General features: G+C 38.4%; 1 protein-coding gene across 12 annotated transcripts in view; it reads left to right on the forward strand.

Annotated features, from left to right (window-relative positions):
- Nucleotides 1-26,856, forward strand: part of DNAH14 (dynein axonemal heavy chain 14) — a 342,249-nt gene that overhangs the window by 54,553 nt on the left and 260,840 nt on the right. For 11 of the 12 annotated variants that reach the window (XM_073899845.1, XM_073899844.1, XM_073899854.1 and 8 more), the window contains 6 exons: nucleotides 1,405-1,536; nucleotides 12,730-12,980; nucleotides 17,366-17,495; nucleotides 22,823-23,099; nucleotides 23,548-23,593; nucleotides 23,681-23,778. In XM_073899845.1, coding sequence (XP_073755946.1) covers nucleotides 1,405-1,536; nucleotides 12,730-12,980; nucleotides 17,366-17,495; nucleotides 22,823-23,099; nucleotides 23,548-23,593; nucleotides 23,681-23,778 — 934 coding nt within the window. The remainder of the gene's footprint in view (nucleotides 1-1,404; nucleotides 1,537-12,729; nucleotides 12,981-17,365; nucleotides 17,496-22,822; nucleotides 23,100-23,547; nucleotides 23,594-23,680; nucleotides 23,779-26,856) is intronic. The other variant, XM_073899847.1, reaches the window with a different exon arrangement.

The raw sequence follows: 26,856 nt of genomic DNA on the forward strand, positions 1-26,856 counted from the left end.
CCTACCCCTTTTGGGAGAGAGTGCGGTGAGTGGTGCTAGTAATCTACACTTTTTGCGAGCCCCCTTGGTGATTTCCTATGCAAAGTAAACATTGAGAACTATTCTTTTTTTAAGTAGGCTCCTCTTTGCCCAGTGTGGAGCCCAGTGTGGGGCTTGAATTCACAACCCTGAGATCAAGACCTGAGCTGAGATCAGGAGTCAGATGCTCAATCCACAGAGCCATCCAGGCACCCTGAGAACGATTTTTTTTTAAGATTTTATTTATTTATTTGACAGAGATAGTGAGAGAGAGCACAAGCAGGGGGGCAGTAGGGAGAGGGAGAAGCAGTCTCTCTGATGAGCAGAGAGCCTGACATGGGGCTTGATCCCAGGACCCCGAGATCGTGAGCTGAGCCGAAGGCAGAGGTTTAACCGACTGAGCCATCCAGGCGCCCCATATTCTTAAAGAACAATTAATGAAAGTTTCTGAACATGTTATTGTAGGAAAATCAATGTGATGTTGGCTTATGGGAAAAACTGAAAGCAAGGAGATACAGAGTGAAAGAGATTGCTAGTAGAGTGCTGGAGTAACACAGGTGTGAGCAAGAGCGGCTTCAGGTAGGAGGGTAGCAGTGAGATCAGAAAGGAAGGGAGATTCTGAGACACATGTGCTGGAAAACTCAGGACCTGGTAGCCAGATATGGGACCAGGAGAAGGAGAACACAAAGAAAGAGTTAATCCAGAATTTTAAGGCTAGAACAGCACTTTTTGATTTTTTTTTTGAAGGAAGTGTACATTTATAAAATATTGCAGTATAACTAGGGATAAAGATGTCTGCTATTTATTGATGAAAATGCATTTTGGCAAGAGAATTAACAGAATGTGAGAAAAATGAGAAAATTCTACAAGAACAAGGATGCTGGGATATGCATTGTTTGTGTATGGCAGGACTCGGTAGCACAGGAGCTGGAATTTCTCCAGGCCACATTTCGAATGAGCTCAGAAGAACATGCATGTCACTTGGATTATGTAATTTTAGCCTCTTTATCCCACATTTAGTGCTCGTGTTTTTAAGTCTTACACATAATTGGGATTTCAAAGGTAAAAGCAATCCCTGGATTTGGTGCTTCCCCTGGGTTCATAGATATTTCAAAAATACATCAAGTTTTGAATTTTTCTGCTGAGGCTTAATTTTAGTTACAATTAAAACAATAATGTATTTTTCTGTCTTTTATCAAGATTTAGTTGAACTACTGGTGTTTGGATTTGAAGAACGTAAAAAGCATTTGGTATATAAAGCATAATGTATACAAAAGGAAGGATAAAATATGCTCTTTATGACATGAAAGGGTGACCATAATATTTTGTATCTCTTTTTTTCGTAATGTGTTTTCCAACACTCAACGTTTACTGTCATTTAATTAGCTGGATAGGTCTCGAACATATTCTCTAGATGAATTTTGTAAAGAACAGTTACAGCAAGCCACCCAGGCACTGAAGCAGCTTGAGGATATCAGAGATAAAGCTATTTCCAAAATCAAAAATACAGTTTTACAGGTAATTCTTTAATTATATCCTCTCTTTTTATCCATTTCTAATGTATTGAGTAAAGCAGTTGCTCCAGCTTGCATTTCTGGAAACAGTGCTGGGAATGGGCAGGTGGATTCGTCAGCCAACCTGCTAATGCCACACATTTACTGGGTGCAGGGCATTGTCCAGGTGCTGTGTAGGATGCCAATATTGATGTATACAGGTATATCCCCTGCTTTTTGAAAGTTCGTGTTACACCATGTTGCTTTTACAAAAGATCTATATTCGTACCTGTTTTTGTTAGCTAACTGAAAGAAATCCGGAGAGAATTTTTACTTTTATGAAAAAAAGCCAGAAGCAGAAATAGCCTTCAGAGTCCATTTTGCAGCGAGCTGTTACGGGGAAGCACCTGGAGCAGCAAGAGGGACCCCCCCGGCTCCTGCCTCGGGACCCACACGCAGCATCTCCGCATCAGGCCGCCAGAGCTTTGGGCTGTATCTGTGAGCAAGCGCCTGTACTTTTTCTTGACTTAGTTTGCGCATGCATTAGCAAGATGTGTCCTACAGTATCAGAAAAGCCTAACAGAGGTTATTTTTGGGGTCTGGGAATGCTCAAAAATTTTTCCCCTTTGCTTTATGCTATTTTGGCTTATGGAAGTTTTCATAGCAACTCTACTTTTGGATAGTGGGGGAAACCTGTATGAGAGAGAGAGAGAGAGAGAGAGAGAGACAGAGAGACAGAGAGAGAGAGTGTGTGTGTGTAAATGCATGTATATGTATGTTTACATATACATCTTCAAGATACCTCAAATCTAGCTCAAGCTGACATATATAGGGAAATACAATTTGTTACAAATTTCAGTATTTCTAAGATGAAAACTTATTGTTCAAGAGAAACATACCTAGATGAGACAAAACTTCCCTAAGGATTTTATAAAAAGGATTCAATAATACAATGAACATTCTTACCTGAGATGCTGTGACTCATTTCACAGGGTTATTTTCTATAGCTTCCCTATATAGGGAATGACAACGCGTGGAAGCATGGTTCACAAATGCAGTTTGTAAGGGACTGATGCGGTGTCTCTTTTTATGGGCTTGCTGCCTCTCTCTGCTGGTTTGGCGGAATCCAGGTGGATATTTGAGGCTCTCTGGAGGAATAGGTGGACTGGGTCTCCCTCAAACCATTTTCAGATGTTATTTCTCTGTATTAAACTTTTGATAAATACAGGGTAGCAGTGACTTCAAGGCTTTGCTTCTTGACAAGAAGATGAAGTGCAACTGTTTCACATCAGTGAAAGAAGGGTCTCTTTCCTCATTGTATTCCGAAGTCACCCTAACCTCCCTAAGCCCCGGCATTTGGGACACAGTTTGGGCTCTGGGACAGTTTGGCCAAGGATTGTATAAATCAATATGTCTTAGGCCACTGAGATAGTAGTTACACATTCTAGTGTCTCCCATTCTGCATCACCAGGATCTGGTCACAAATATTTGTTAAGAGATTTCTATTTAAACAAATTTCCGATAAGAACCCATTAGACCCACATGCCAACCAACCCTGTTGTTGAAATCCACCAAAATTATTCACTCCATGGAAGTAAGCAGATTTAATAAAACTGGCAAGATCATAAAACTGAGAATGGATCCGAACAAAAAGAGGATATGGGGAATGGAAGTATCAATATAGTGTTGCATTGCTTTTTCCTTATTTAGATGTTATCTCTCCAACAGAGACTCGTGCCCTATTTTGACATGGCTCTTTATTTTTTTTTAATTCAAATTTAATTACCCAACATACAGTAGTTCATCATTAGTTTTTGGTGTAGTGTTCAGTGATTCATTAGTTGTGTATAACACCCAGCGCTCATCACATCACGTGCTCTTCTTGATGCCCATCACCCAGTCACCCTATTGCCCCACCCAGCTCCCTTTCCACAACCCTCAGTTTGTTTCCCGGAGTCAAGAGTCCCTCATGATTTGGCTCCCTCTCTGTTGACATGGCTCTTTAGCCAACACGTGGCTGAGTTGCTGGGTCCCATCCGTGCAGCACCCAAGGCAGGCAGCATTCCCCATTTCCAGACTGAGTGTAATTAGAAAGCACTGACATTACCTCTACTATTTTATTAGGGCATTTCATATTGAAATGCTGAGGACCATGATTCTCAAGCTTTTGTGGGCAAGAGAATCACCTAGGAGGCGTGTTAAAACAAGGGGTCTCAGTTTCAGCTGCTATAGCTGGGGAGTTCACATTTCTAACAAGTTCCCAGGTGAAGCTTGATGCTGCTTGTCTTGGAACCACTGCTCTAGAATTCCTCCAGGAGAATTTTTTTTTTTTTTTTTTTTGAAGATTTTACAGAGAGAGACAGCGAGAGAGGGAACACAAGCAGGGGGAGTGGGAGAGGCAGAAGCAGGCTTCCCACTGAGCAGGGAGCCCAACGTGGGGCTCAATCCCAGGACCCCGGGACCATGACCTGAGCGGAAGGCAGATGCTTAACAACTGAGCCACCCAGGCACCCCCTTCCAAGAGAATATTGACCGTTTATTTAAACGTTCAGACTCAAACTTGAAATGTGAATTGAATACACTCTAGGATTGTATTTATTTCTCACTGTGAATTTCCCTGAGCTCGGTAGAAGCATTGATTTCAAGAGAACTTCAGAGCTATCTGTTGGAAATAAAGTCACAATTTCAGAGGTAGATTTTAACAAATAATGTATCATGCTTTAAGTTTCAGTGGCTGTACCCTTTAAGAATTTGAATTATTAAGCATTTGTCCTATCAATTTGACTTGCCAGGAAGTTTCACCATTCACAGAATTTTTGAAATGATGGACACTTGCATCATGTCACACTACTATTTTTTTACAGTGAGAATATTTAAAGCAAAGGAAACCATCAACAAAATGAAAAGGGAACCTATTGAATGGGAGAAAATATTTGCAAACGATGTATCTGAAAAGGGTTTAATATCCAAAATATATGAAGAACTTGTACAACTCAACACCAAACCCCCAAATAATCCAATTAAAAAATGGACAGGGGACCTGAATAGGCATTTTTCCCAAAGAAGAAATAGAGATGGCCCATAGACCTATGAATGCTCAAATCACTCATCCTCAGGGAAATGCGAATCAAAGCCACAATGAGGTGTCACCTCATACCTCTCAGAATGGCTAATATCAAAAAGACAAGAAATAGTATTGGCAAGGATATGGAGAAAAGGGGAACCTCTGTTGGTGGAATGTAAACTGTGGTGCAATCACTATGGAAAACAGTAGGGAGGTAAATTAAGAATAAAAATACCATATGATTCAGTAATTCCACTATTGGATTATTTACCCAAAGAAAATAAAAACACTAATTTGAAAAGATAATGCACACCTATGTTTACTGCAGCATTATTTACAATAGTGAATATATGGAAGCAACCTAAGTGTCGGGTGATAGATGAATGAATAAAGGGATGGTACATATATGCAATAAAATATTACTCAGCCATAGAAAAGAATGACATCTTACCATTTGCAACAACGTGGATTAGACCCAGAGGGTAGTATGCTAAGTGAAATAAGAGACAAATACTGTATGGTTTCATTTATATGTGCAGTCTGAAAAAAGATGAACAAACAACAGATTCATAAATAGAACAATCTCGTGGTTGCCAGAGGGAAGGGGCTTTGGGAATAGGCAAAATAGGTGAAGGGGATTAAAAGGTACAAACTTGGAGATGAAAAGTATAGCATAGGGAATATATGTTGTAATAATGTTGTATGGTGACAGACGGTAAGAACATTTATTGTGGTGAGCATAGTATATTGTATAGAATTGTCAAATCCTACGTGGTATACCAGAGACTAATATAACATTGTGTGTCAGCTGTACCTTGATTTTTAAAAATTGCAGCTTTCAGTGTGTGGATCTTTGACCTTCTTGGTTACCTATATTCCTAAGTATTTTACTGTTTTGGGGCTATTAAGAATGGGATTGTTTTCTTTATTTCTTTTTCAGATTTTTTGTTGTTATAGAAATGCAACTGATTTCTGTATCTTTATTATTAGTTTTAGGATAATTTTGACAAATGCTTTAGAATTTTCTGTGTGTAAGATTATATCATCTGAAAAGAAAGACAATTTTACTCCTCTTTTTCTGATTTGGATACCTTTTGTTTCTTTTTCTTGCCTGATTACTCTTGCTGGGCTTCCAGTACTATGTTTAACAGGAGTGGAGAGAGTGGGCACCCTTGTCTTGTTTCTGATCTTAGAGGAAAAGCTTCCAGCTTTTCACCATTGAGTATGATGATGTTAGCTGTGAACTTGTCATATATGGTCCTTATTATGTTGAGGTATGTTCCTTCTCTACCCAATTTGTTGAACATTTTTATCATCAGAGAATGTTGTATATTTTGTCACATGCTTTTTCTGCATCTATTGAGGTGATCATGTGAATTTTATCCTTCAGTTAATGGGATATATCTTATTTTCTGATTTGTGTATATTGAACTATCCTTGCATCCCAGAGATATATCATGCCTGATTCTATTTTATAATCCTTTTAATGTGCTGTTGAATTTGGTTTGCTAGTATTTTGTGGAGAACTTTTGCATCTATATTCACCAGGGGTATTGGTCTGTAGTTTTCTTGTGGTGTTCTTATCTAGCTTTGGTATCAGACTAATGCTGTAAAATGAGTTTGGGGGGTGTGCCCTCTTCAGGGTTTTTGGAAGAGTTAAACAAGATTGGCATTAATTCTTCATTAATGTTTGGTAGAATTCACCAAGGAAACTGAATAGTCATGGATTCTTCTTTGTTGGGAAGTTTCTGATTACTGATTTAGTGTCCTTAATTGTTATTTGTGCTTCCTGATTCAGACTTGGTAGGTTCTATGTTTCTAGTAATTTATCTATTTCTTCTAGGTTAACCATTTTGTTGACATATAACTGTTCATAGTCATCTCTTTTGATCAGAGAATTCAATCCATTTTTATTTAGAATAATTGTTGATAGGTAAAGACTTACTAATACCTTCTTATTGTTTTCTGGCTGTTTTGTAGTTCCCTGTTCCTTTCTTCTTCTCTTGGTGCTTTCTGTTGTGAATTGATGATTTTCCGTAGTGCTGTGCTTCGATTCTCTTTATATTTTGTGAATCTCTTACAGCTTTTTGCTGTGTAGTTACTATGAGGCTTACATAAAACATCTTTTAGCTATCACAATCTATTTCACACTGATAACTTTGATCACAACACAACTCTACCATTTTATTCTCCCCCCTTTTATGTTTTTAATGACATAATTTACTTCTCTCTATATTGTATTTCCATTAACATTAATGTTAGTGGAGCTATAGTTCTTTTTAATACTCTTGTTCTTTAACCTTTACATAGAGGTCAGTGGTTAATACCCCACCATATTACATTTTTAGAGTATTCCAAGTCTGACTATTTTTTCCTTTATCACTGTGTTGTATATTTTTATGTTTTCATGTTACTACCTAGCACCTTTTCATTTCAGCTAGAACAACACTTTTTGTCATTTCTTGTAGGGCAGGTCTAGTGGTAAGAAATTCCTTCAGCTCTTGTTTGTCTGGGAAAGCCTTTATTGCTCCTTCATTTCTGAAGGGCAGTTTTGCCACATAAGGTATGCTTCGTTAGCAATATTTTCCCCAGCTCTTTGAGTATATCTTCCCACTCTCTCCAGGGCCATAAAGTTTCTACTTAGAAATCTGCTGATGGCCTTATGGGAATTCCCTTGTAAGTTATAAGCTTTTTTCCCCACCCCATCTCTTGCTGCTAAGATTCTGTCCTTGTCTTTGATTTTTGACAGTTTTATTATGTATCCTAGAGAGGATCTCTTTGATATTTGTTTACTGGCTTGTGAGTTTCATGAACTTGGATACACAAGTCTCTCTCCAGATTTGGGAAGTTCTCATTTTCTTTACAAAATTTCTTTTCTGCCCTTCCCCCCTCTTTCTTTCTTGGACCTTTAATAATTTGAAAATTGCTTCTTTTCTTGGTATCCTATAGATTATTTGGCTTTCTTCACTCTTTTTCACTCATTTTTCTTTTATCTCTAGTTGGATAATATCAATTAATCTGTCTTGCAGTTCACTTATTTTTTCTTATGCTTTGTGAAGTCTGTTTTTGAAGCTGTCTGTTGAATTCTTCATTCAGTTACTGTATTTTTAGCTCCAAATACCTGCTTGTTTCTTTTTTACGTTTTCTCTTTCTGAGCATCTCATTTTGTTTGTATTGTTTTCCTGATACCATTAAATTGTTTACCTGTGTTCTCTTCTTATAGATCTCTGAGCATCTTTTTTTTTAAGGTTTTGGTTAAATTCTAGTTAGTTAACATATGGTGTAATATTGGTTTCAGGAGTAGAATTTAGTGATTCATCCCTTACATATAACACCCAGTGCTCGTCACAAGTGCCCTCCTTAACACCCATCACCCATCCCCCCACCCATTTCCCTTCATCAACCCTCAGTTTTTTCTCTATAGTTATGAGTCTCTTTATAGTTTGCCTCCCTCTCTTTTTTTCCCCTTCCCCTATGTTCATCTGTTGTTTCTTAAATTCCACCTATGAGTGAAATCACAGTATTTCTCTGACTGACTTATTTTGCTTAGCATAATACACTAGCTTCATCCACATCGTTGCGAATGGCAAGATTTCATTCTTTTTGATGGCTGAATAATAGTCCATTGTGTATATATATATATATATATATATATATATATATGCCACATCTTCTTTATCCATTCATCTGTCAATGGACATCTGAGCTCTTTCCATAATTTGGCTGTTGTTGATAATGCTGCTAAAAACATTGGGGTGCAGGTGCCCCTTCGAATCAGTATTTTTGTATCCTTTGAGTAAATACCTAGTAGTGCAATTACTGGGTCATAGGGTAGTTCTGTTTTAACTTTTTGAGGAACCTCTATACTGTTTTCCAGAGGGGCTGCACCAGTTTGCATTCCTACCCACAGTGTCAGGGGGTTCCCCTTTCTCTGCATCTTCGGCAACATCTCTTGTTTCTCGTATTTTTTATTTTAGCCATTCTGACAGGTATGAGGTGCCATCTCATTGTGATTTTGATTTGTATTTCCCTGATGATGAGTGATGTTGAGTATCTTTTCATGTGTCTGTCGGCCATCTGGATGTCTTCTTTCGAAAAATGTCTATGCATGTCTTCTGCCCATTTCTTAACTGGATTTTTATTTTTTGGGTGTTGAGTTGAATAAGTTCTTTACAGATTTTGGATACTAACCCTTCATCAGATATGTCATTTGCAAATATCTTCTCCCATTCCGTAGGTTACCTTTTAGTTTTGTTGATTGTTTCCTTTGCTGTGCAGAAGCTTTTTATCCTGACGAAGTCCCACTAGTTCATTTTTGCTTCTGTTTCCCTTGCTTTTGGAGACGTGTCTAGCAAGAAGTTGCTGCGGTCAAGGCTGAAGAGGTTGCTGCCTGTGTTTTTCTCTAGGATTTTGATGGTTTCCTGTCTCATGTTTAGGTCTTTCATCCATTTTGAATTTATTAATGTGTATGGTGTAAGAAAGTGGTCCAGTTTCATTCTTTTGCATGTCTTGTTTTCCCAACACCATTTGTTGAAGAGACTGTCTTTTCTTCCATTGGATGTTCTTTCCTGCTTTGTCAGAGATTAATTGACCATAGAGTTGAGGGTCCATTTCTGGGTTCTCTATTCTGTTGCATTGATCTGTGTCTGTTTTTGTCTCTGAGCATCTTTAGAAAAATTAATTTGAATTCTTTGTTGGAAATTCCTGGACATCCATTTCTTGGGGGTCACTGACTGAGTTTTACTTTGGTGGAATCATGTTTCCCTGATTTTCATGATCCCTGTAGCCTTGCAAAGGTGTCTGTGCATTTGAAGGAGGAGTCACGTCTTCCAGACACTATGACCTGACTTTGATAAGGGAAGAATTTCGCCTGCAGGTGGGGCATGCTGGAGCATCTTGGATCTTGGTGCTAGCGGTGCAGGGTGCCAAAGGTGGGGCTGTGGAACTGCACCAGGTCTTGGGGCATCATGATGTCTCTTTGCTCAGGCCTCTGGGGACCAGAGCTTTGACAGCTGTGTGGTCCTTGGCAAATACTCTGGAGGCCTGCAGTGGCTGTAAGGATTTTCAGTAGTGGCTCCAGGTCCAGGGGCTCGGGACCAAGGCAGGCAGTGGTGGTGGCCGGAACTGGTGGGGTGTACACATTTGGCTCTTCGGGTCATCTGCAGGTTTCTCTATAGTGGCAGGGGCTGGTTGGAGACAACACCCGTTGGTGAGGGTCAGGGTAAGCAGCAAGGGCCAGGCCAACTGTGGGTGCACGGGGGTCAGCATGTTCTGTGGCTGCTGGGTCACACCACAGGGGCATGGCATTCAAGGCCAGTGACAGGTGTCAGGCCAGCAGCATGCAAATGCAACTGAAGAAATAGCCCGTGCATGGTGGGGCTCAGTCATGGGGCTCTAGGGGGGTGTCTTGTACTCACGCACCCACAGAAACCTGGGCTGGCTGACAGTGTGGGGTTGGAGAGGGACTTAGGCAGCCGGCATCAGTGAATACAAATACCTGCCTGTCTAAAGCTAGTGGAATCTGCTGGGGTTCTGTGGCAGCTGTGCCGGATACTGACTCCTTCTTCGGCGGCAAGAGCTGCCGTGTTTATGTGCTGAGCAGCTCACTGCGAACGGGGATCTCTCCCGCCACATGGCTGCTATTGGCAGTCCATGTTTTTCTTCCTGGTTCAAGCCATCTGTGTCCATCTCAGCTTTGCTGGTCTGGGCAGGGTGAAATCAAAGTGGGACCTTTGTTCAGTGCCCCCAAAGCCTGGGGAAGCCTGTTGCTCACTCTGCTCTTCCTTACTGATGAGGGAGGGGACGCTTTCTAGCTGGGAAGTTTCGTCTTGGTGCTGAGCAACTCCAGCTGTGGATGGGAGGAAGTGGGGAAAGTGAAGCTGTCTTCCTTCTCTTTTTGCGTGGTTATTCTCAGGATTTTTGTTTCACAGTGTTGCTGAAGTTTCTTCAGTGGACTCCAGAGCTCTCCCAGAGCTGTTTTTGTTCATGGACACCTGTCTTACTTGTAGATCTTTGCTGGGGGCAGAGGCAGGGCTTCCCTACAGCGCCATTTTGGTGAATTTTTAAAACTGAAATGTGTGACTCTTCAGTGGCCAGACTCTAGGCAGCACACTAGAATCAGCTGGTGGGGTGGGATGGGGGACTCTTAGTAAATATTGATCTCTGGGACCACCCTAGACTAATTAAATCAGAGTTTCTGATGATGGAGCCTCAGCCAGCAGTGGAGAAGCTCCTCAGGTGAATCTAAAGTGCAGCTACGTTAAAAGGCGTTCTGGGCAATGTTGGGGACTGCCCAGACACAGCACAGGCATAGAAGTGATGAGAGGAAAACCGAAACCCAGCATCAGGATGTGGACCTAGAGTCAGACTTGAGATATGCCTGACCCAAAATATAGCCTGTGATGCTGGAGAATATCTGCCTATCTGCCTATCGGTGTCAGAATCTCTGTTAACTTCAGAATGTTCAATAAAAAGGGCAGCATTACCAGGCTTACTACTGTATACTTTTATATCGATACAGTTATTAAGCTATTTAAAATTCCTTTAGTACCAATGCTAAAAATCTTTATTCTGAATAGTTAATAGACTCTGCCTCACCATTTTACCAGTTAAAATGCATTTTGCATATGAAGTTTTCAAATCATGTGGCCACTCCTGGAAAAACATGACCTTTTCAATAAAAACATAACCTATTAATAAAGTCAGTATTTCATTTGTCAGGCCCAGCATAGCTGTGCTCATAACTGGTATATGAGTTATCTTGTCTTTTTTTAGCCCAATTTCTACAAGCATCTGTTGTATTAGTAAAGAACTACATCACCATGGTAAACCATTCCTCCAGAGAGTCAACCAGTACTAGAAAAAACTTGCCAAATTGATAATCAACTGACGTTATTCATTTTTAAAAGAAAGAAAAAGACAAATGAAAAAAAAAAGAAACATGAAGAGAGGCAACATAAATGCAATTGTGTTTTTAAAAATTAGAATTGGGGCGCCTGGGTGGCTCAGATGGTTGAGCATCTGCCTTCGGCTCAGGTCATGATCCTGGGGTCCTGGGATAGAGCCCCACATACGTCGGGCTCCCTGCTCAGCAGGGAGTCTTCTTCTCCGTCTGCCTCTGCCTGCCGCTTCCCCTGCTTGTACTCATGCTCTCTCTCTCATAAAAAATTTAAAATCTTTAAAAAAATAAAAAAATAAAAATCAGAATACAATTTGGAAAGGACTATCAAGCATTTAAATATCAATGGAGCAAAAAATAAAAAGAATGAACAACCAATAGGTGAACAAATACTGGAAATATTTTTAGAATTTTAAAGGTCCATCAATAATTTAAAAAAATGTTTATGTGTCTAAAAAGAACCATTTGACCAACTTTGAGATTATTTTAGAGGGCACAATTTAGAAGTTTTGGTGGTACTAGTAGTACTGATTTTATTCCCCAGTAACATACTAAGTCAATTGTCTTTTTTTTTTTTAAGATTTTATTTATTTATTTGACAGAGAGAGAGAGACAGTGAGAGAGGGAGCACAAGCAAGGGGAATGGGAGAGGGAGAAGCAGGCTTCCCGCTGAGCAGGGAGCTTGATGCGTGGCTCGATCCCAGGACCCCTGGGATCATGATCTGAGCCGAAGGCAGATGCTTAACAACCTAGCCACCCAGGCGCCCCCTAAGTCAATTGTCTTAAGAGATACATTGTTTAAAGGACAAAACTCTAACATCAGATTTGATGAACTTAAATTTTTTCTTAATTCTGTATTATTTATCATATATGTGTTAAAAACAAACAAACTAATTGCTATAGCCTAGCGTAAGGGAGGCAGCATTGGACTGGATTTTAGGATACCTATTATTTACACTTGACTCTTCCCCCCATTGGTAGCTCTACTCCCAATTGTATACTTGAGGAGGGTCCCTCTGTGTAGGAATGCTTAGATAATCATTAGTATCTACTTCCTGTTTGAGTTCCATAAACTCATCTGCTTATAAGTGAGACCCCAAACTTCACAGGCTTCTTTTTTGTCTGCTGTCTAAATACAGTACAGGCATAAAGTTTTCATGAAAATTGTCATAATAATGTTTAGTTACAGTGTTGTAATCATGCTATATTAACATAGGAAATTATCACTTGTTTCTCAATTGTTTATTGAACTGTAGGTGGCAGAAAAGAAAGAAATTAAAGAATATTTTGAGTCAAACCTCTCTGAAGATGACACAGTACATTTCAAGCTGCCTAAATATCGACGTTTATTAGAAACAATTTTGAGGTTTCTGCTGCTGGTTGACTACATATTTCAGGAACTCATCCGTCAACTAGTGAATACTGCAATCACACTACTTTTGGAATTATTTAATAATTCTGCTAGAATGCCATTTTCAATGGAAAAAAGGAATGAAGATCTCATTAAGTAAATCACAATTTTTTGACTTATAAAAGGAATTTATGATCATAATGTAATATATTGTCACTTATGGAGGAAATATCCAATAATTTAAGCTAGAATTTGAAAATTCTCCTCATAGCAAATTATATGTACTCAGTTTTTGCAATTATCTGAACTTCTTATCTGGTAATACTTTCATTAATACTATGCATAAAATATAAGAAAATTTCCTTCCCCCCTAAAAATATTCTGCATAGGCTAGGTTGCTATGTGAAGTGTATGATACCCAGTGAAATTTGAAATTCAGATAATGAATAATACCTTAGTGTAAGTATGTCCCAGATATTACCTATACTAAAAATGACTGGAATTCAGTTTTAATTTGGTGTTCTGTTCTGTATTAATCTGCTAAATCTGGCAATCCTATGTATAGGTATGCTGTATCTTCAAAGTTCAGAACTAGGTTTTTTTTTAAATTTAATTTAATTTTATTATGTTATGTTAGTCACCATACAGTACATCATTAGTTTTTGATGTAGTGTTCCATGATTCATTGTTTTTGTATAACACCCAGTGCTCCATGCAATACGTGCCCTCCTTAAAAACCCATCCCCCCACCCCTCTCCCCTCTAAAACCCTCAGTTTGTTTCTCAGAGTCCATAGTCTCTCATGGTTTATCTCTCCTTCCGATTTCCCTCCCTTCATTTTTCCCTTCCTTCTCCTAATGTCCTCCATACTATCCCTTATGTTCCACAAATAAGTGAAACCGTATGATAATTGACTTTCTCTGCTTGACTTGTTTCACTTGGCATAATCTCCTCCAGTCCCATCCATGTTGATGTAAAAGTTGGGTATTTATCCTTTCTGATGGCTGGGTAATATTCAGAACTAGTTCTTAAAAAATCATTTGTAAGAATGATTCTGGAAGTAGCCAGCCACAAGGTTCAATTGGAATTTGAGGCAAGTCCAAGTATCTATTGAAAACCAAATATTTTCACCTTTTTAAAAAAAAAATTATTGGGGCGCCTGGGTGGCTCAGATGGTTAAGTGTCTGCCTTCAGCTCAGGTCATGATCCCAGGGTCCTGGGATCGAGCCCCGCATCAGGCTCCCTGCTCGGCTGGAAGCCTGCTTCTCCCTCTTCCACTCTTCCTGCTTGTGTTCCTGCTTTCACTGTGTCTGTCTCTGTCAAATAAATAAATAAAATCTTTTAAAAAATTATTTATTTGCGAGAGAGAGAATGTGTGCACACTCACAGAGAGGGAGAAGCAGACTCCCCACCCAGCAGAGAGCCTGATGTGAGGCTCGGTCCCAGGACCCTGAGATCATGACCCAAACTGAAGGCAGACACTTAACCACCTGAGCCACCCAGGTGCCCCCTATTTTCACCTTCTATTTAAATACTACTGTTAATACTTTTTTCTTACTTACCACAACTGGATCTATCGCTGTAATTTGTAAACCATGGAATATGAATTGACACTGTAGAATACTTTATGTTCAAACTGTCAAAATTTAGCAATATCATTTTAAGTCAAATCAGAGTTTCAGTATCATAACTAGAGAGCGAAAAATAAATTCATAACATTTTGAAGATTCTTAAAGATAATATACTGTTTCTCTAATTTGTTATTGAATCCAGCAGAGCTTAAATCACTTTTCTAAGGCCTCATAAGTACTTTGAGTCAGTGCTAGGACTTTAACCTATATAAGAGCACATTTAGTAATAGCACATTATAATTTTATTTCTCCTAAAACTATAGGTGTGTGTTTGTGTGTTTAGAAGTTTTTAATTTTGAACATAATTTTTAAAAGATTATTATAGTTAATTCATCATATAATAGAAAATTTAGAAAACAGAAATTACCCTAATCCATCACTTAAATACAGTGTCTTATTATTTTGGTGTAATTTCTCCTAGACTTTTCCTGTGTATTTTTCTGTTGTAATCCTAGTGTACTATTTCATAGTTCATTTAAAAAATACAACATGTCTCATATATATATATATATTTAACGTTATAGGAGGAATACGTGTGTAGTGGTTCAAGTACATGTGTTTTTGGAGTCATACCGTCTGGGTTTTAATCCCTGTTTCATCTCTGACATGATGTGTGACTTAGGTTAGCTAGTAATAGTAAGCTAGGAGACATAAATTCTTTAGACTTCAGTTTCCTCATGTGTAGACTAGAGATAACAATAATACCTATGTCATAATGTTTGAGAATAAAGAGTAAATGCCTGCTAAGTAGGAGCTATCATTATTTAATCTGTTTCCATTGACCTTCTTAACAGTATTGGTTTGTATTTCCATAATGACTAATGATGTTGTACATCCTTTCATATGATTATTTGCTATTTGTATATCTTCTCTGAAGAAATGTCTTTTCATGTCCTTTGTCCATTTTTAAATTGTGTTGTTTTTTATTGTTAAGTTCTAATGAGTTTTTAAAATATGTTTGGGGTACAAGACCCCTATTATTGACAAATAATAGATTATTTGCAAACATTTTTTCCCATTCTCTGGGTCATCTTTTCACTTTCTTGATAGTATCCTTTAGAGCAAAAGTATTTAGTTTCAAAAAAGGCCAATTTATTTTTCCTCTGATTGTACTTTAAGTGTTGCCTAATGCAAGGTCGTGAAGATTGATACCTATGTTCTAAGATTTTCAATTTTAGCTCCTACATTTAGATCTTTGATCCATTTTGTTTTAATTTTTGTATACAGTGTGAGATAAGGGTGTAAATTCATTTTTTTTCCTATACGGATGTCCAGTTGTCCCAGCACTACTTGTTGAAAAGACTGTTCTTTCTCCATTTAATTGTCTTGGCACTCTTTTTGACAGGCAGTTGACCACGGATGTATGGGTTTATTTTTGGACTCTAAATTTCATTCAGTTGATCTGTATGTCTATCCTTATATTGGTACCGCACTGTCTTGATTACTGTAGCTTTGTAGTAAGTTTTCAAATTGGAAAGTGTGAATCTTCCAACATTGTTCCTTTTCAACAAGGTTTTGGCTCTTCTGGCTCCCTTGCATTTACATATGAATTATAGAATAAGATTGGCAATTTCTGCAAAAAAAAGGCAGCTGGAACTTATAGGGATTTCATTGTATCTGTGGATAAATATGGGGAGCATTTCCATTTTTATAGTATAAAGTTTTCTAATCCATGAATGTGAGATTGTCTTGCCATTTATACAGGTAGTCTATTTTTTTTTAAAGATTTTATTTATTTGAGAGAGAGAGTGAGAGAGACAGAGCCCAAGAGGGGGGGAGGATCAGAGGGAGAAGCAGACTTCCCGCCGAGCAGGGAGCCTGATGTGGGACTCGATCCCGGGACTCCGGGATCATGACCTGAGCCGAAGGCAGTCGCTTAACCAACTGAGCCACCCAGGCGCCCCAATTATGATTTAAATTTCATCTCCATATTAGCATATATTTGTAAATCTTCACTTTTCCATAAAAATGCTTCATTTTTTTATTTCCCCCAATTAAGAGTAATAGAATATTTTTACTTTTTCATCTTGCTGAAATGAGACATACGATTTTTTTATTATAGTAGAATGTAAGTAACAGAATTCAGTATCATTAAGCACATTCACAGTGTTGTGCAACCATCACCATATCCATTTCCAGAACATTTTCATCATCCTAAACTGGGACTCTGTGTGCAGTGAACAGTAACAATTCATTCCCTGTGCATGGCCCCCATCCTTCCACCAAGCCCTCGTGACCTCTAATGTACTTCCTGTCTCTCTGAATTTACCTATTCTAGGTACCTTATTCAGTGGAGTATTCATACCTCATTTGAACTCTGTATCTGGGTTATTTTGCTCGGTATAATGTCTTCAAGGTCCATTCACGCTGTAACACGTATGAGAATTTCTTTCCTTTTTAAGGCTAGATAACATTCCAGTATGTATACACCACGTTTTATTTATTCATTCCTCTATTGATGGACATTTGGGTCGTGTTTACCTTTTGCTATTATGAATGATGTTGTTATCATTTCTGTTTCTTTTGTTGATATCCCCGGAGTTGGAGTTGCTATATCGTATGGCCATCCCACATGTACCTCTCTGAGGAGTGTCCGGCTATTTTCCACCGTAGCTGCTCTAGTTTGATTCCCACCAGCAAGCACCAGGGTGCTAATCCTCAGGAACAGGATTACTGAGAGATACTTTTAGAAAATAGGAGCCATCCTAATTGTTGTGAAGTTATATCTCACGGTGGCCTAGATTTGTATTTCCCTAATGATGAGTGATGCTGAGCATCTTTTCTTGTACTGAATGACCACCTGTACATATCTCCTTTGGAGGAATGTCTAATTATCGATGTGTTCTGGATATTAATAAGATATAAAAGTTTGGAAAGACTATGTTTTTTTCCTTCTTATTTCTTAATCTAGAATATACAAGAATGTCTTCTCTGTCACTGAAAAGATAACAGATGATTACGAAGAATTTGTTGATAATTCAAACTTATGTGCCACTTCTGTTTTAAAGTCAGAAGTAAAAACGGAAGCAGATATTAAGGAGGTAAAATGGTCTTTGAAAAATATAAGCATAGATTTTTTTATGTAAAATGAGTAAGTTTGGAATTAAAAATATGATTTATGATTATTCACAGTCTCTTGCACATGCGCACACACACACACAGACATCCCTCTCACTGTAGAAAGCTGTAATTACAGTTATCTCAGTTGGTTCATTTGTTCATGTGTTATTGAGTACTTATTATTTACCAGTCACTGAGCGAGGCACATACAGCAGTGGGCAGAACACGTCCCTGACCTCTTGGAGTTTATATTCTGCTAAAAGAGACAGATAGTGAAGCCGTGAGTGCCATGAAGAAAAGCAGAGGAAGATAAAGGAATGCAGAGTGACGCTGTACGCTACTTCACATGGAGTGCTCAGGAGAGACCACCCTATCGAAAGTAGAAGCTACCCCCTTCGGCCCCCACTACTGTATACCTCTCACTCTTTGCTGGCCTTCAGAGTACTTTTTTCATTGTTATTAACTCAAAAATGACACAAGACAAATATGAGAAATCTTGACAGAATCCTAGAAAAACATTAAGTAGGAAATCTTTTCTGGCCATGAAGAATTGTATCCCACCCCCCTAATATTTTATTGGGATTAAACTTTATGCGCTAGATGCTTGTCCTAGTTGGCAAAAGCAGCATTTTTATGAGATAGCACTGTATAATATGTATACTTTACACATTTTTTCCTTTAAAAAATATTTTAGGTAGATTTGGTAACAAGGGAAAATGTCTACATTTTTTATTTTCATTTGTATTTCTCTTATTACTGGTATATTTTAAAATATATGTTATTGGGAGTTTTTGCCCATTAATCTCCTAGATTGATTTTTCTTATTATTTTGTAGGAATTCTTCATGTCTATATTGCAGTTATCTTTTCCTACTAGATGGCTTGTTATTTTTATTCCCTTATGATGTATTATTATCAATAATTCTTTTTTTAAGATTTGTTTATTTGAGAGAGAGAGAGTACAAGCAGGAGTAGGGGCAGAGGGAGAGAGAGAGAGAGAAAAGCAGACTCCCACTGAGTGTGGAGCCTGACATGGGGCTCAATTTCATGACCCTGAGGTCATGACCTGAGCCGAAATCAAGAGTCAGATGCTCAACTGACTGAGCCACCCAAGCACCTCTATTACCTATAATCCTTTATTTCAGTGTAATTGATTTTATCAGTCCTTTTATTTATATTCGTGTTCGTAATTATTTACCATCCTGAGTCATAAATATATTCTTCTCTATTTTCTTATGAAAGCTTTGGAGTCTGTCCACATTTATCTCTAAATCTGTGCGTAGTGTATGTTAGGGTTCATTTTTGTTTATTTTATGAGTGACTGTTGCTCAGGCACAATTTCTTTACATCCCTTCCCTGCCGATCTGCACAGCAGCTCTTTCTTTATCATTTATCATATGTCTCCATACACGTGTCTTCTCTTTCCAAACTGTTACTCTGTCCCGTTGATCTACTTTCCTGTTACTGTGCCAATCCCACACCAGATTAATGGTATAGCTTTGAAATAAGTCTTCTCCTTTTCTAAGAGAGTCTTGTCTTTCCTCAGCTGTTTGCATTTCCATATACATTTTAGAATCAGACCCTATTTGGATTTTGATTGAAATTGCCTAGAAGGTGGGGAGAGTTAATATTTTATGATACTAAGTCTTCCCACATGATTGTACAATATATTTAAGTCTTCTTTAATGTTTTTCAATGTCTTTTATAATTTTTTCCATAAAAATGTTGTGGGTTGTTTTGTTTTGTTTTGTTTTGTTCTGTTTTGTGGATTTAGCCTGTGTGCTTTATAGTCCCAGCCCATACTCTAAGGGAATTGCTTCTACTACTTCTTTATGAACACTTCAGAATAGAAATATTTTTAGATAAAAATATATGCACTGCTTTAATTTTTTTCCTTAGGATTAACATTAAATCAGCACTGTGGACCTTTTTATGGCTTTCCATTTGCATTGCAGAATTTCTCTTTAGACAAGGTCACACCAATTTCTATTAAAGACTGCCTTTTAAATGTGTACTATTTTATACTTGCTGTTGCTTATTGATAACTGAAATCTGGGATTAACTGGTCTTAATTTTTGTGTATTACTCATAATCTTAGATATTTTTCTTACGCTCATTAGCCATTTGTATTTCTCATTTTTATGACTTTTTGGTGTTCTTTCCCATTTTTCTGATGGAGTTTTTTTTCTTACTGAATCACAAAACTATTTATAAAATACAGACCATAACCATTTGTTAGGCCATGAAAATATAAATCTTCATGCATTATTTTTTGTGCATTCTTCAATCCACCCTCCATAGTTCACAGTAAATTTTTTTGAAATATATTATTGGTTACTGGAATATACATGTTACAGTTTGCATAGGGTCACAGTGCTACGCTGCATCTGTACATTTTCTCACTCAACATTACGTTGTCAAGACTCGTGTCACGTATTGGTGGGTCTGGGTCCAGATCTCACAGTGATGTGCCACCAAATGCCCTCAGTGTGGGACGTGACCCCCAGCTACTGAAAGTGTTGTCAGCAGATAGCCTTTAGCTGTCTGCTTTTTCTGAGATGGCTTCAAGTGCAGCCCCCTTGTTCAAGGTCATGCCCCTTTTGGGGGGAGGCCCACATGCAATGAACAATTGTTACAAGGGTATAAAAAACTCTGAAGGGCCATTCCCGCTCCTGAGCTCCCCATGGCTTGGCTAAGCCTGTGGGTGGCCTGTATAACAGCTCAGCCTTCCCCTCTATCCACCCTGCTTGCTTTCTCTCCCTTCCACATATGTTGACCTAGGCACATTCCTTAGTGTTTACATCCTGCCTGTCTCAAATTGGCTTCCCAGGGAACCCAATCTATGACAGTATGTACAAACAGAAACACACACACACACACACACACATACATAATTTACCGTTTCTGATTGTTACACAGTATTCCCACTTTTCTTCTTTGAATTGCATATTGATACTTTTGAACATTTTTTCTATTGGGTTTCTTACTGATTTTTAGGATTTTTGTGTATTCCAGATATTGATTCTTTGTTAATTTTAGGCTTTGTTAATATTACCTCTTAACTTTGTCCTTGTCTATTAATCTTAGGTATAGATCTTTGGTAATAGAAATTCTTTTTTGATGTTTTAAAATTCAACACTGATTCTGATTTTCCAGTTTGCTTATGAGTAGACTTGATGTAGACAGCGTTGTGATCCTGGCATAAATCCTGTGTGTCCCTGGTTCCACTTTTGCCCCACAGCCCTCATTGTAGCATCTCTCTCATACTCTGCCCTCTAGTATCTGACCTTGGTTCTCCTATTTTTGCTAAATTCATGTTGGTATGGACTGAGTTTTTGAGCACATTCTAGTATCTAGTCCAAGAAAAGATAGATAATCCAGGCACCTGGGTGCCTCAGCTGGTTAAGTGTCTGCCTTCAGCTCAGGTCATGATCCCAAGGTCCTGGGATCGAGTCCCACATTGGGCTCCCTGCTTAGTGGGGAGCCTGCTTCTCCCTCTCTCTCTGCCCCTGCCCCTGCTTGTGCACTCTCTCTCTCTCAAGTAAATAATCTTAAAAAAGATAATTATTTGGGATGTGTTGAGTCAGAGGTACCTTGGGCAACCAGGTGAAAATATTTCTATTAGGATTTTGGAAATCTAGATTTGACTCTCAAGAGAGAGCAGGGCTAAAGTGGGGGAGGTCCCCACTTCCCATTGCATACTGTAGAATTTAGATGTAGCTATTTCTCTCTTGTAATGTACAGTCTTGAGGAAATCAGACTATTAGCTGAGATCCATTCTTGTTGGCACGAAAAAAGACACCCAAAAAATTTATTACAAAAAGATTTTCAAGCCCCACTTCATATTTTAACTGTGGGCTTTGGAGTCACAGACCCACAACAAACTTTAGCCTTAACTACATGCTAGCAATATAGCCTTTGACAATATAAGCTTCCCAAGTCTGAGTTTCTTTTTATGCATAGTAAGAGTAATAATTTCTTCCTTAGGGTTACTGTGAAGATGAGGTGAAGGTAGCCTGTTTACTATAGTGCCTAGGACATGATAAGTACTCATCAAATTGTAACTGTATCAAATAGTATAGTATGCTATGAGTATACTGTATCAAGTAGTAAGTACAGTACACATATTTCAAGAATGAGTCTATGCAAAATATATATGTACTATAATATTAGAAGGTGTGTAGGGGTTGAAGTCCAGTCATTATCAGAATTAGAGGTTATTTTCCAGAAGAAGCTACATAACGCATTATATATTTGTTTGGAATTGTCTGTGAACTTCTTTATTGTGATAAAATGTACATAATGTACAATTTACCATTTTAACCATTTTTACACATAAAATTCAGTGGCACTACGACATTCACAATGGGGTGCACTATCAGCACTATCCATTTTGCAGAAGTTTTTAATCATCCCATAGAAACTTCCTATTTATTTGTGTGGAACATTTAAGCATTGCACATCACCTTCAGCGTCTAACTCAGGCTCTTTCCCCAGCAGCTTAATAGGGTGTTAATGGTGTTTGTTTATACTGTTAAATGCCTTTATTTATAAATGAATGGTCGAGGTTCTAACAGGCAACCTAGCTGACCACTGAGAAACATTGGGTGCCTCCAGAACAATGGATTTTATGTGGGCTCTGAGGGATCCATTCATTAGTGGAGAACCCATGCCGAGACAGCCTGAGGGCAAACACATTGTATAAGTAAGATATTTATACGTAAAATACTCTGGTTATTTCTCGGGAGAGATGGATACCCCTACTAGGATATGTATGTTAAAGTGAGGAACTAGCGTCTATAGAAATGGATTTGAAGTATATTCCTGATTTGTAATTCTTAACGTGGAGTACACAGTAAAGTCTCCTGCTCAGCTTTTAAATGATTCAAATTCTTGGTATAAAATTGCTCAATCAGTATATTGTGACCTGAAACAAATATAACATTGTATGCTAATTATACTTCAATTAAAAAAAAAAAAAAGATTCTTGGGCCCTGCCCCTGACCTTTTAACTCATAATCTCTGGGGATAGGGCCTAAGAATTTGTATTTTTAATAAGCTCTCAGATGATTACTATGTAGCCACTCTGGCATTAATTTACAGTCTTCTGGGGGAGACTACTGCATTATAATGTACCTGTGTTTTACATGAACTTATTTTAACATGCAAATGTCAGTTATGTGGTAACATAATGTTATTCAGTTATACTGAAGTTATTACTGGTCATTTAAAAGTTAGAGCTGTATCATTCTAATTTAAAGGAATGTTCTTTCAGTTAGAACTGTCATCCTAACGTGTCTGTTCATTAGATTTTGAATAGGATTAAAGTGGATGAGGATTTGAGAAAAATATATGCACCAGTATTTGAAGTAACTCTACACTTGAGCATTCCCGAAGAGAGTGAGTCTTCAGAAATTTCCACAGAGAACTCTCGTGAGTCTGACAAGTCCTCCGAAGAATCCGAGTTGTGTGAAGATGAGGCATCAAAAAATGAAGTCAGGTGTCTCATGAAATACTCCAGTAAAGAACTGCAAATAATGAAGAAACCAAAAAAAGTCTCTTCCAACTTCGAAGGAATTCTTTCAGGTAAGATGAAGGAGACTATTAAGAAGGAAGGAAAATGTCCTAACAGCTGGAAAAGACAAATGAGATAAAATTATAGTAGTTTATATATGACCCGTGACTAGGTTGTAAATGTTAAGAATGCTCAAAGTGAGCATAAACTTAGATCATTTGTGGTGCATGTAATAACACCATCATTATTTTGGTCTCAGTACTCACACCATTTCTCATGGGACTCGGGGACTCCCTCTGTGAGGATGAACACCACCTGGGATGCTTGTTAACAGTTCAGGCTCTCGGACTCCATCAAGATCTGGGGGTGAGGTGTCCTGCTGGAACACTACCTTTTAGATGACCTTTCCAGCTTATTCTTAGGTGTTTGGGAACCACTGACACATGTCAATTGATCATTTAGCTGGTTTAAATACCAATCAGTGTTTTATTCTCTCTTTTTTTCAATGGATTCTTACAGACACAGAAATCATGACTGAGTTCGAGAATAAATACATATATGATGAGTAAGTAGTTGACATTTTAAAAATTACAAGTAATTATAATTTCTGTTAGTTACTGCATTTTTCTGAAATAAGCTTTTATTTTCTCAGATTTTCGGAATTTGCTACAAATCTCTTCTTAGCTCCCAACAGATTAGAGTTTTCAATAAAAATTCAAAATATGGTGACTGACATTGAAAAATGTATAAGTAAGTATTTTAAAAGTTTAGCTAGATACATTGTCTCCTTTGGCAGTATTTTCTTAGATGTAGACATTTGATTCTTATACCCAGAGATGTGGCACACACTACAGTGTATCAGGAGATCAGAAATTCCCAGACTTTGGGATCAGTGTGAACTTGGGATTATTTGAGGATGTGTGAATTACATGTACAGCCATAAAGTGCATAAAAGATGGGCATTAGGAAAACAGCCTAAGGTTTGGATTTTTTTCAATGATATGCTACAGAATTTTATGAGACTTAAATAAGACATATCTTATAGCATAACAAGATTCTGTTTCCATCTTAAACAGATTTTTATTAATTCTTTTCTAGCTATGTGTATACAATCTGAAATTACATGGCTATTACTAGCCCGACCAATGAATTTATGCCTTCTCCATGATCTAAGTTTTATAAAGATCTTAAAATAGCAGGACCCTTGTCAACTCTTGAAATGTTTATATTTCCTCTTGTTATTAATAAATTTGAGGAGGGCTGTCTTGAGATGGTCAGATATCTTTGTTTCTTCTGAAAATTTTGCCCACAAATTTTAGCATTTATTTGTGGATCTTGCCACTAATTAATTAGTGGATCCATTTCTTTATTCTGTTATTTATATAGATATGGATTCACTGATCTGTGTACATATTCATGTATGTACGTCATGTATACATACATGTGTGTGCGCGTATATATTTACCTGAGAAAAAACAAAACATCTTGATTACCCCATCATTTCAGCCACCCTCATGTAACAGCTATTTGCATTTTGCATTTTTACTTTCATTGGCATACATTAGTGAAATTATATTTAAAATGTTTTATTATCCCTTAGCATTATATTGTAGACATTTTCCACATTGCTGTGTGTGCTCTTATAATTGTCACTTAGATGGCTGTGCGATAATATGTTGAACCATGAGTGCAAAGTTAAACATGCTCGTTACTGCATGCGGTCATGCCGTTGACATCTGGTGCACAGCTTATGGCTTCCATGGGACATTCTCACAGAGTAATTGCCTGAGATTGAAACTGATGGGTCCAAAGTCTTCCTCTTACTGATTTTTGTGGTTCCTTTGGATTAAGAAAGTGAATCCTTAATGTTTAATATGAGTTTTAAGAAAAATAAGTAGGTTGTTTGGCTTGATTTTATGGTGATATTTTTGCCATGCAGAACATTATTTTTATAGTATAACATGTGCAGAGCCTTTTAGAAGAGGCTCCAGGATGTGGTGCCCTAGTTACACAGGCTTGCCCAGTGACCACATCATAAAAACATTCTCCTACTTGTCTTCTAATTCTATTATGATTTCATTTTTATGCTTAAATATTTGATTGCTCTAACATTTATTTGGCATATGTGGACTTGCAGTTTTTGCCCAGATGACTGATGATCTGTCTGTCCCAGTACCAGTTACTGAGTAATCCATTCCTCACCCTCACCGGTTTGAAATGCCACTTTTATCATTTATTATATTTTAGTATGTTTATTTATTTATGGACTATATAGTAGTCTGTCTGTAACTCATGAACAGTACCATTCTGTTGTAATTCTGTAACTTCTTTTCTCCCCCAGGAATGTCCTAGGTTCACTGATACTTGTTTTCATCTGGGGAGTATAACAGAGTATTACTGTTACTTATTTTGTTGTTCAAATTGTCTGGCTTTGCTTTTGCAGAACAATTCTTTCCAAATGGGTCCTGTGCCCTCACCCTTTGTTGTGATCGCTGTAGCTTCTGGGGCCACGGCACACCCTAGGCCACTCTTGTGCTTCTCTGGCTCAGCCCTGGGGCATGCCTGTTCCTTGTGGGGGTGGCGCTGCTGTGAGGCCCGCAGTGAAAGGAGCTGGGGCAGGTCTGTGCCACACAGGGAAGGTCATGTCAGCATCGCTGCTCTGTACCTCCTTTTTTTTTTTTTTAAGATTTTATTTATTCATCTAAGACACAGAGACACAGAGAGAGAGAGAGAGAGAGAGAGAGGAGAGAGCCTGAGCAGGGAGAGAGGCAGAGGGAGAGGGAGAAGCAGGCTTCCCGCCGAGCCAGGAGCCTGATGTGGGGCTCGATCCCAGGACCCCGGGATCATGACCTGAGCCGAAGGCAGACGCCTAACCATCTGAGTCACCCAGGCGCCCTGCTCTGTACCTCGCTGAGAAGAAATGTGTCAGCCAGTACACAGTGTTCGTGTGCAGTTCTTTTCCCCTGTGTCCTTCTCATTTTCAGTCAAAAGTTTTCCAGAGTTCCTTGGATCAACTTCCTTGTTGTCCACCCTCTTCAGTGAGGTTATAGAGTTTATTTGTAACATAGCTAGGTTACTTTGTCCCAGTCGGTATTCCATCTTGGGTTCTCCTTGTGTCCTGGTTGGTCCTTCACAACTTTGCCTGTGGTAAGATTCCCTGTGTGTGGCTCGCAGTGTGTGGGCTCGACAGTTCCCCGTGCACCATCTGAGCTCCACACATCCCCAGCTTCCCCGTGCTGCCCCTTGACGGTCAAACCCTCTTGTCCCTGGCAACTGGTCTGCCTTTTCCAGAACGTCATGTAAGTGGATAGGTAGCCTTTTGGGTCCGGCTTTTTTCATGTAGAAAAATGCATTTAAAATGCATCCATATTGTTGCGTGAAGCAGTAGCCTGATTCCTTTTTGTTGCTGAGTTGTATTTTCTTGTCTGGGTGTACCACAGCTTGTTTACCCACTCGCATCCGGGCTGTTCCGGTTTGGGGCAATGGCAAATAAAATTGCTATAAACATTCACATACAGGTTTTTGGATGAACATAAGTTTTTCTTCTCTCTTGAGTTGTTAGTCACGGGTGGGATTGCTGGGTCATATGATAGGTGTATGTTTAATTTTATGAGAATTGCAAAGTGGTTGTATCATTTTGCTTTCCTACCAGCAATGTCTAAAGTTCCAGTCACTCTGCGTCCTTGTCAGCCCTTGATATTGTCAGATTATAAAAAAAAAATTTAGCCATTGTAATAGGTGTGTAGTGATAATCTCATTGTGGTTTAATTTACATTTCACTAATGACTAACATTGTTCATCTTTTCGTATGCTTATATACATATGCTT

Source organism: Callorhinus ursinus, unplaced genomic scaffold (genome assembly GCF_003265705.2).
Source record: "Callorhinus ursinus isolate GAN/ISIS: 27379988/994484 unplaced genomic scaffold, GSC_fseal_2.0 scaffold13, whole genome shotgun sequence".
Taxonomy (NCBI): domain Eukaryota; kingdom Metazoa; phylum Chordata; class Mammalia; order Carnivora; family Otariidae; genus Callorhinus; species Callorhinus ursinus.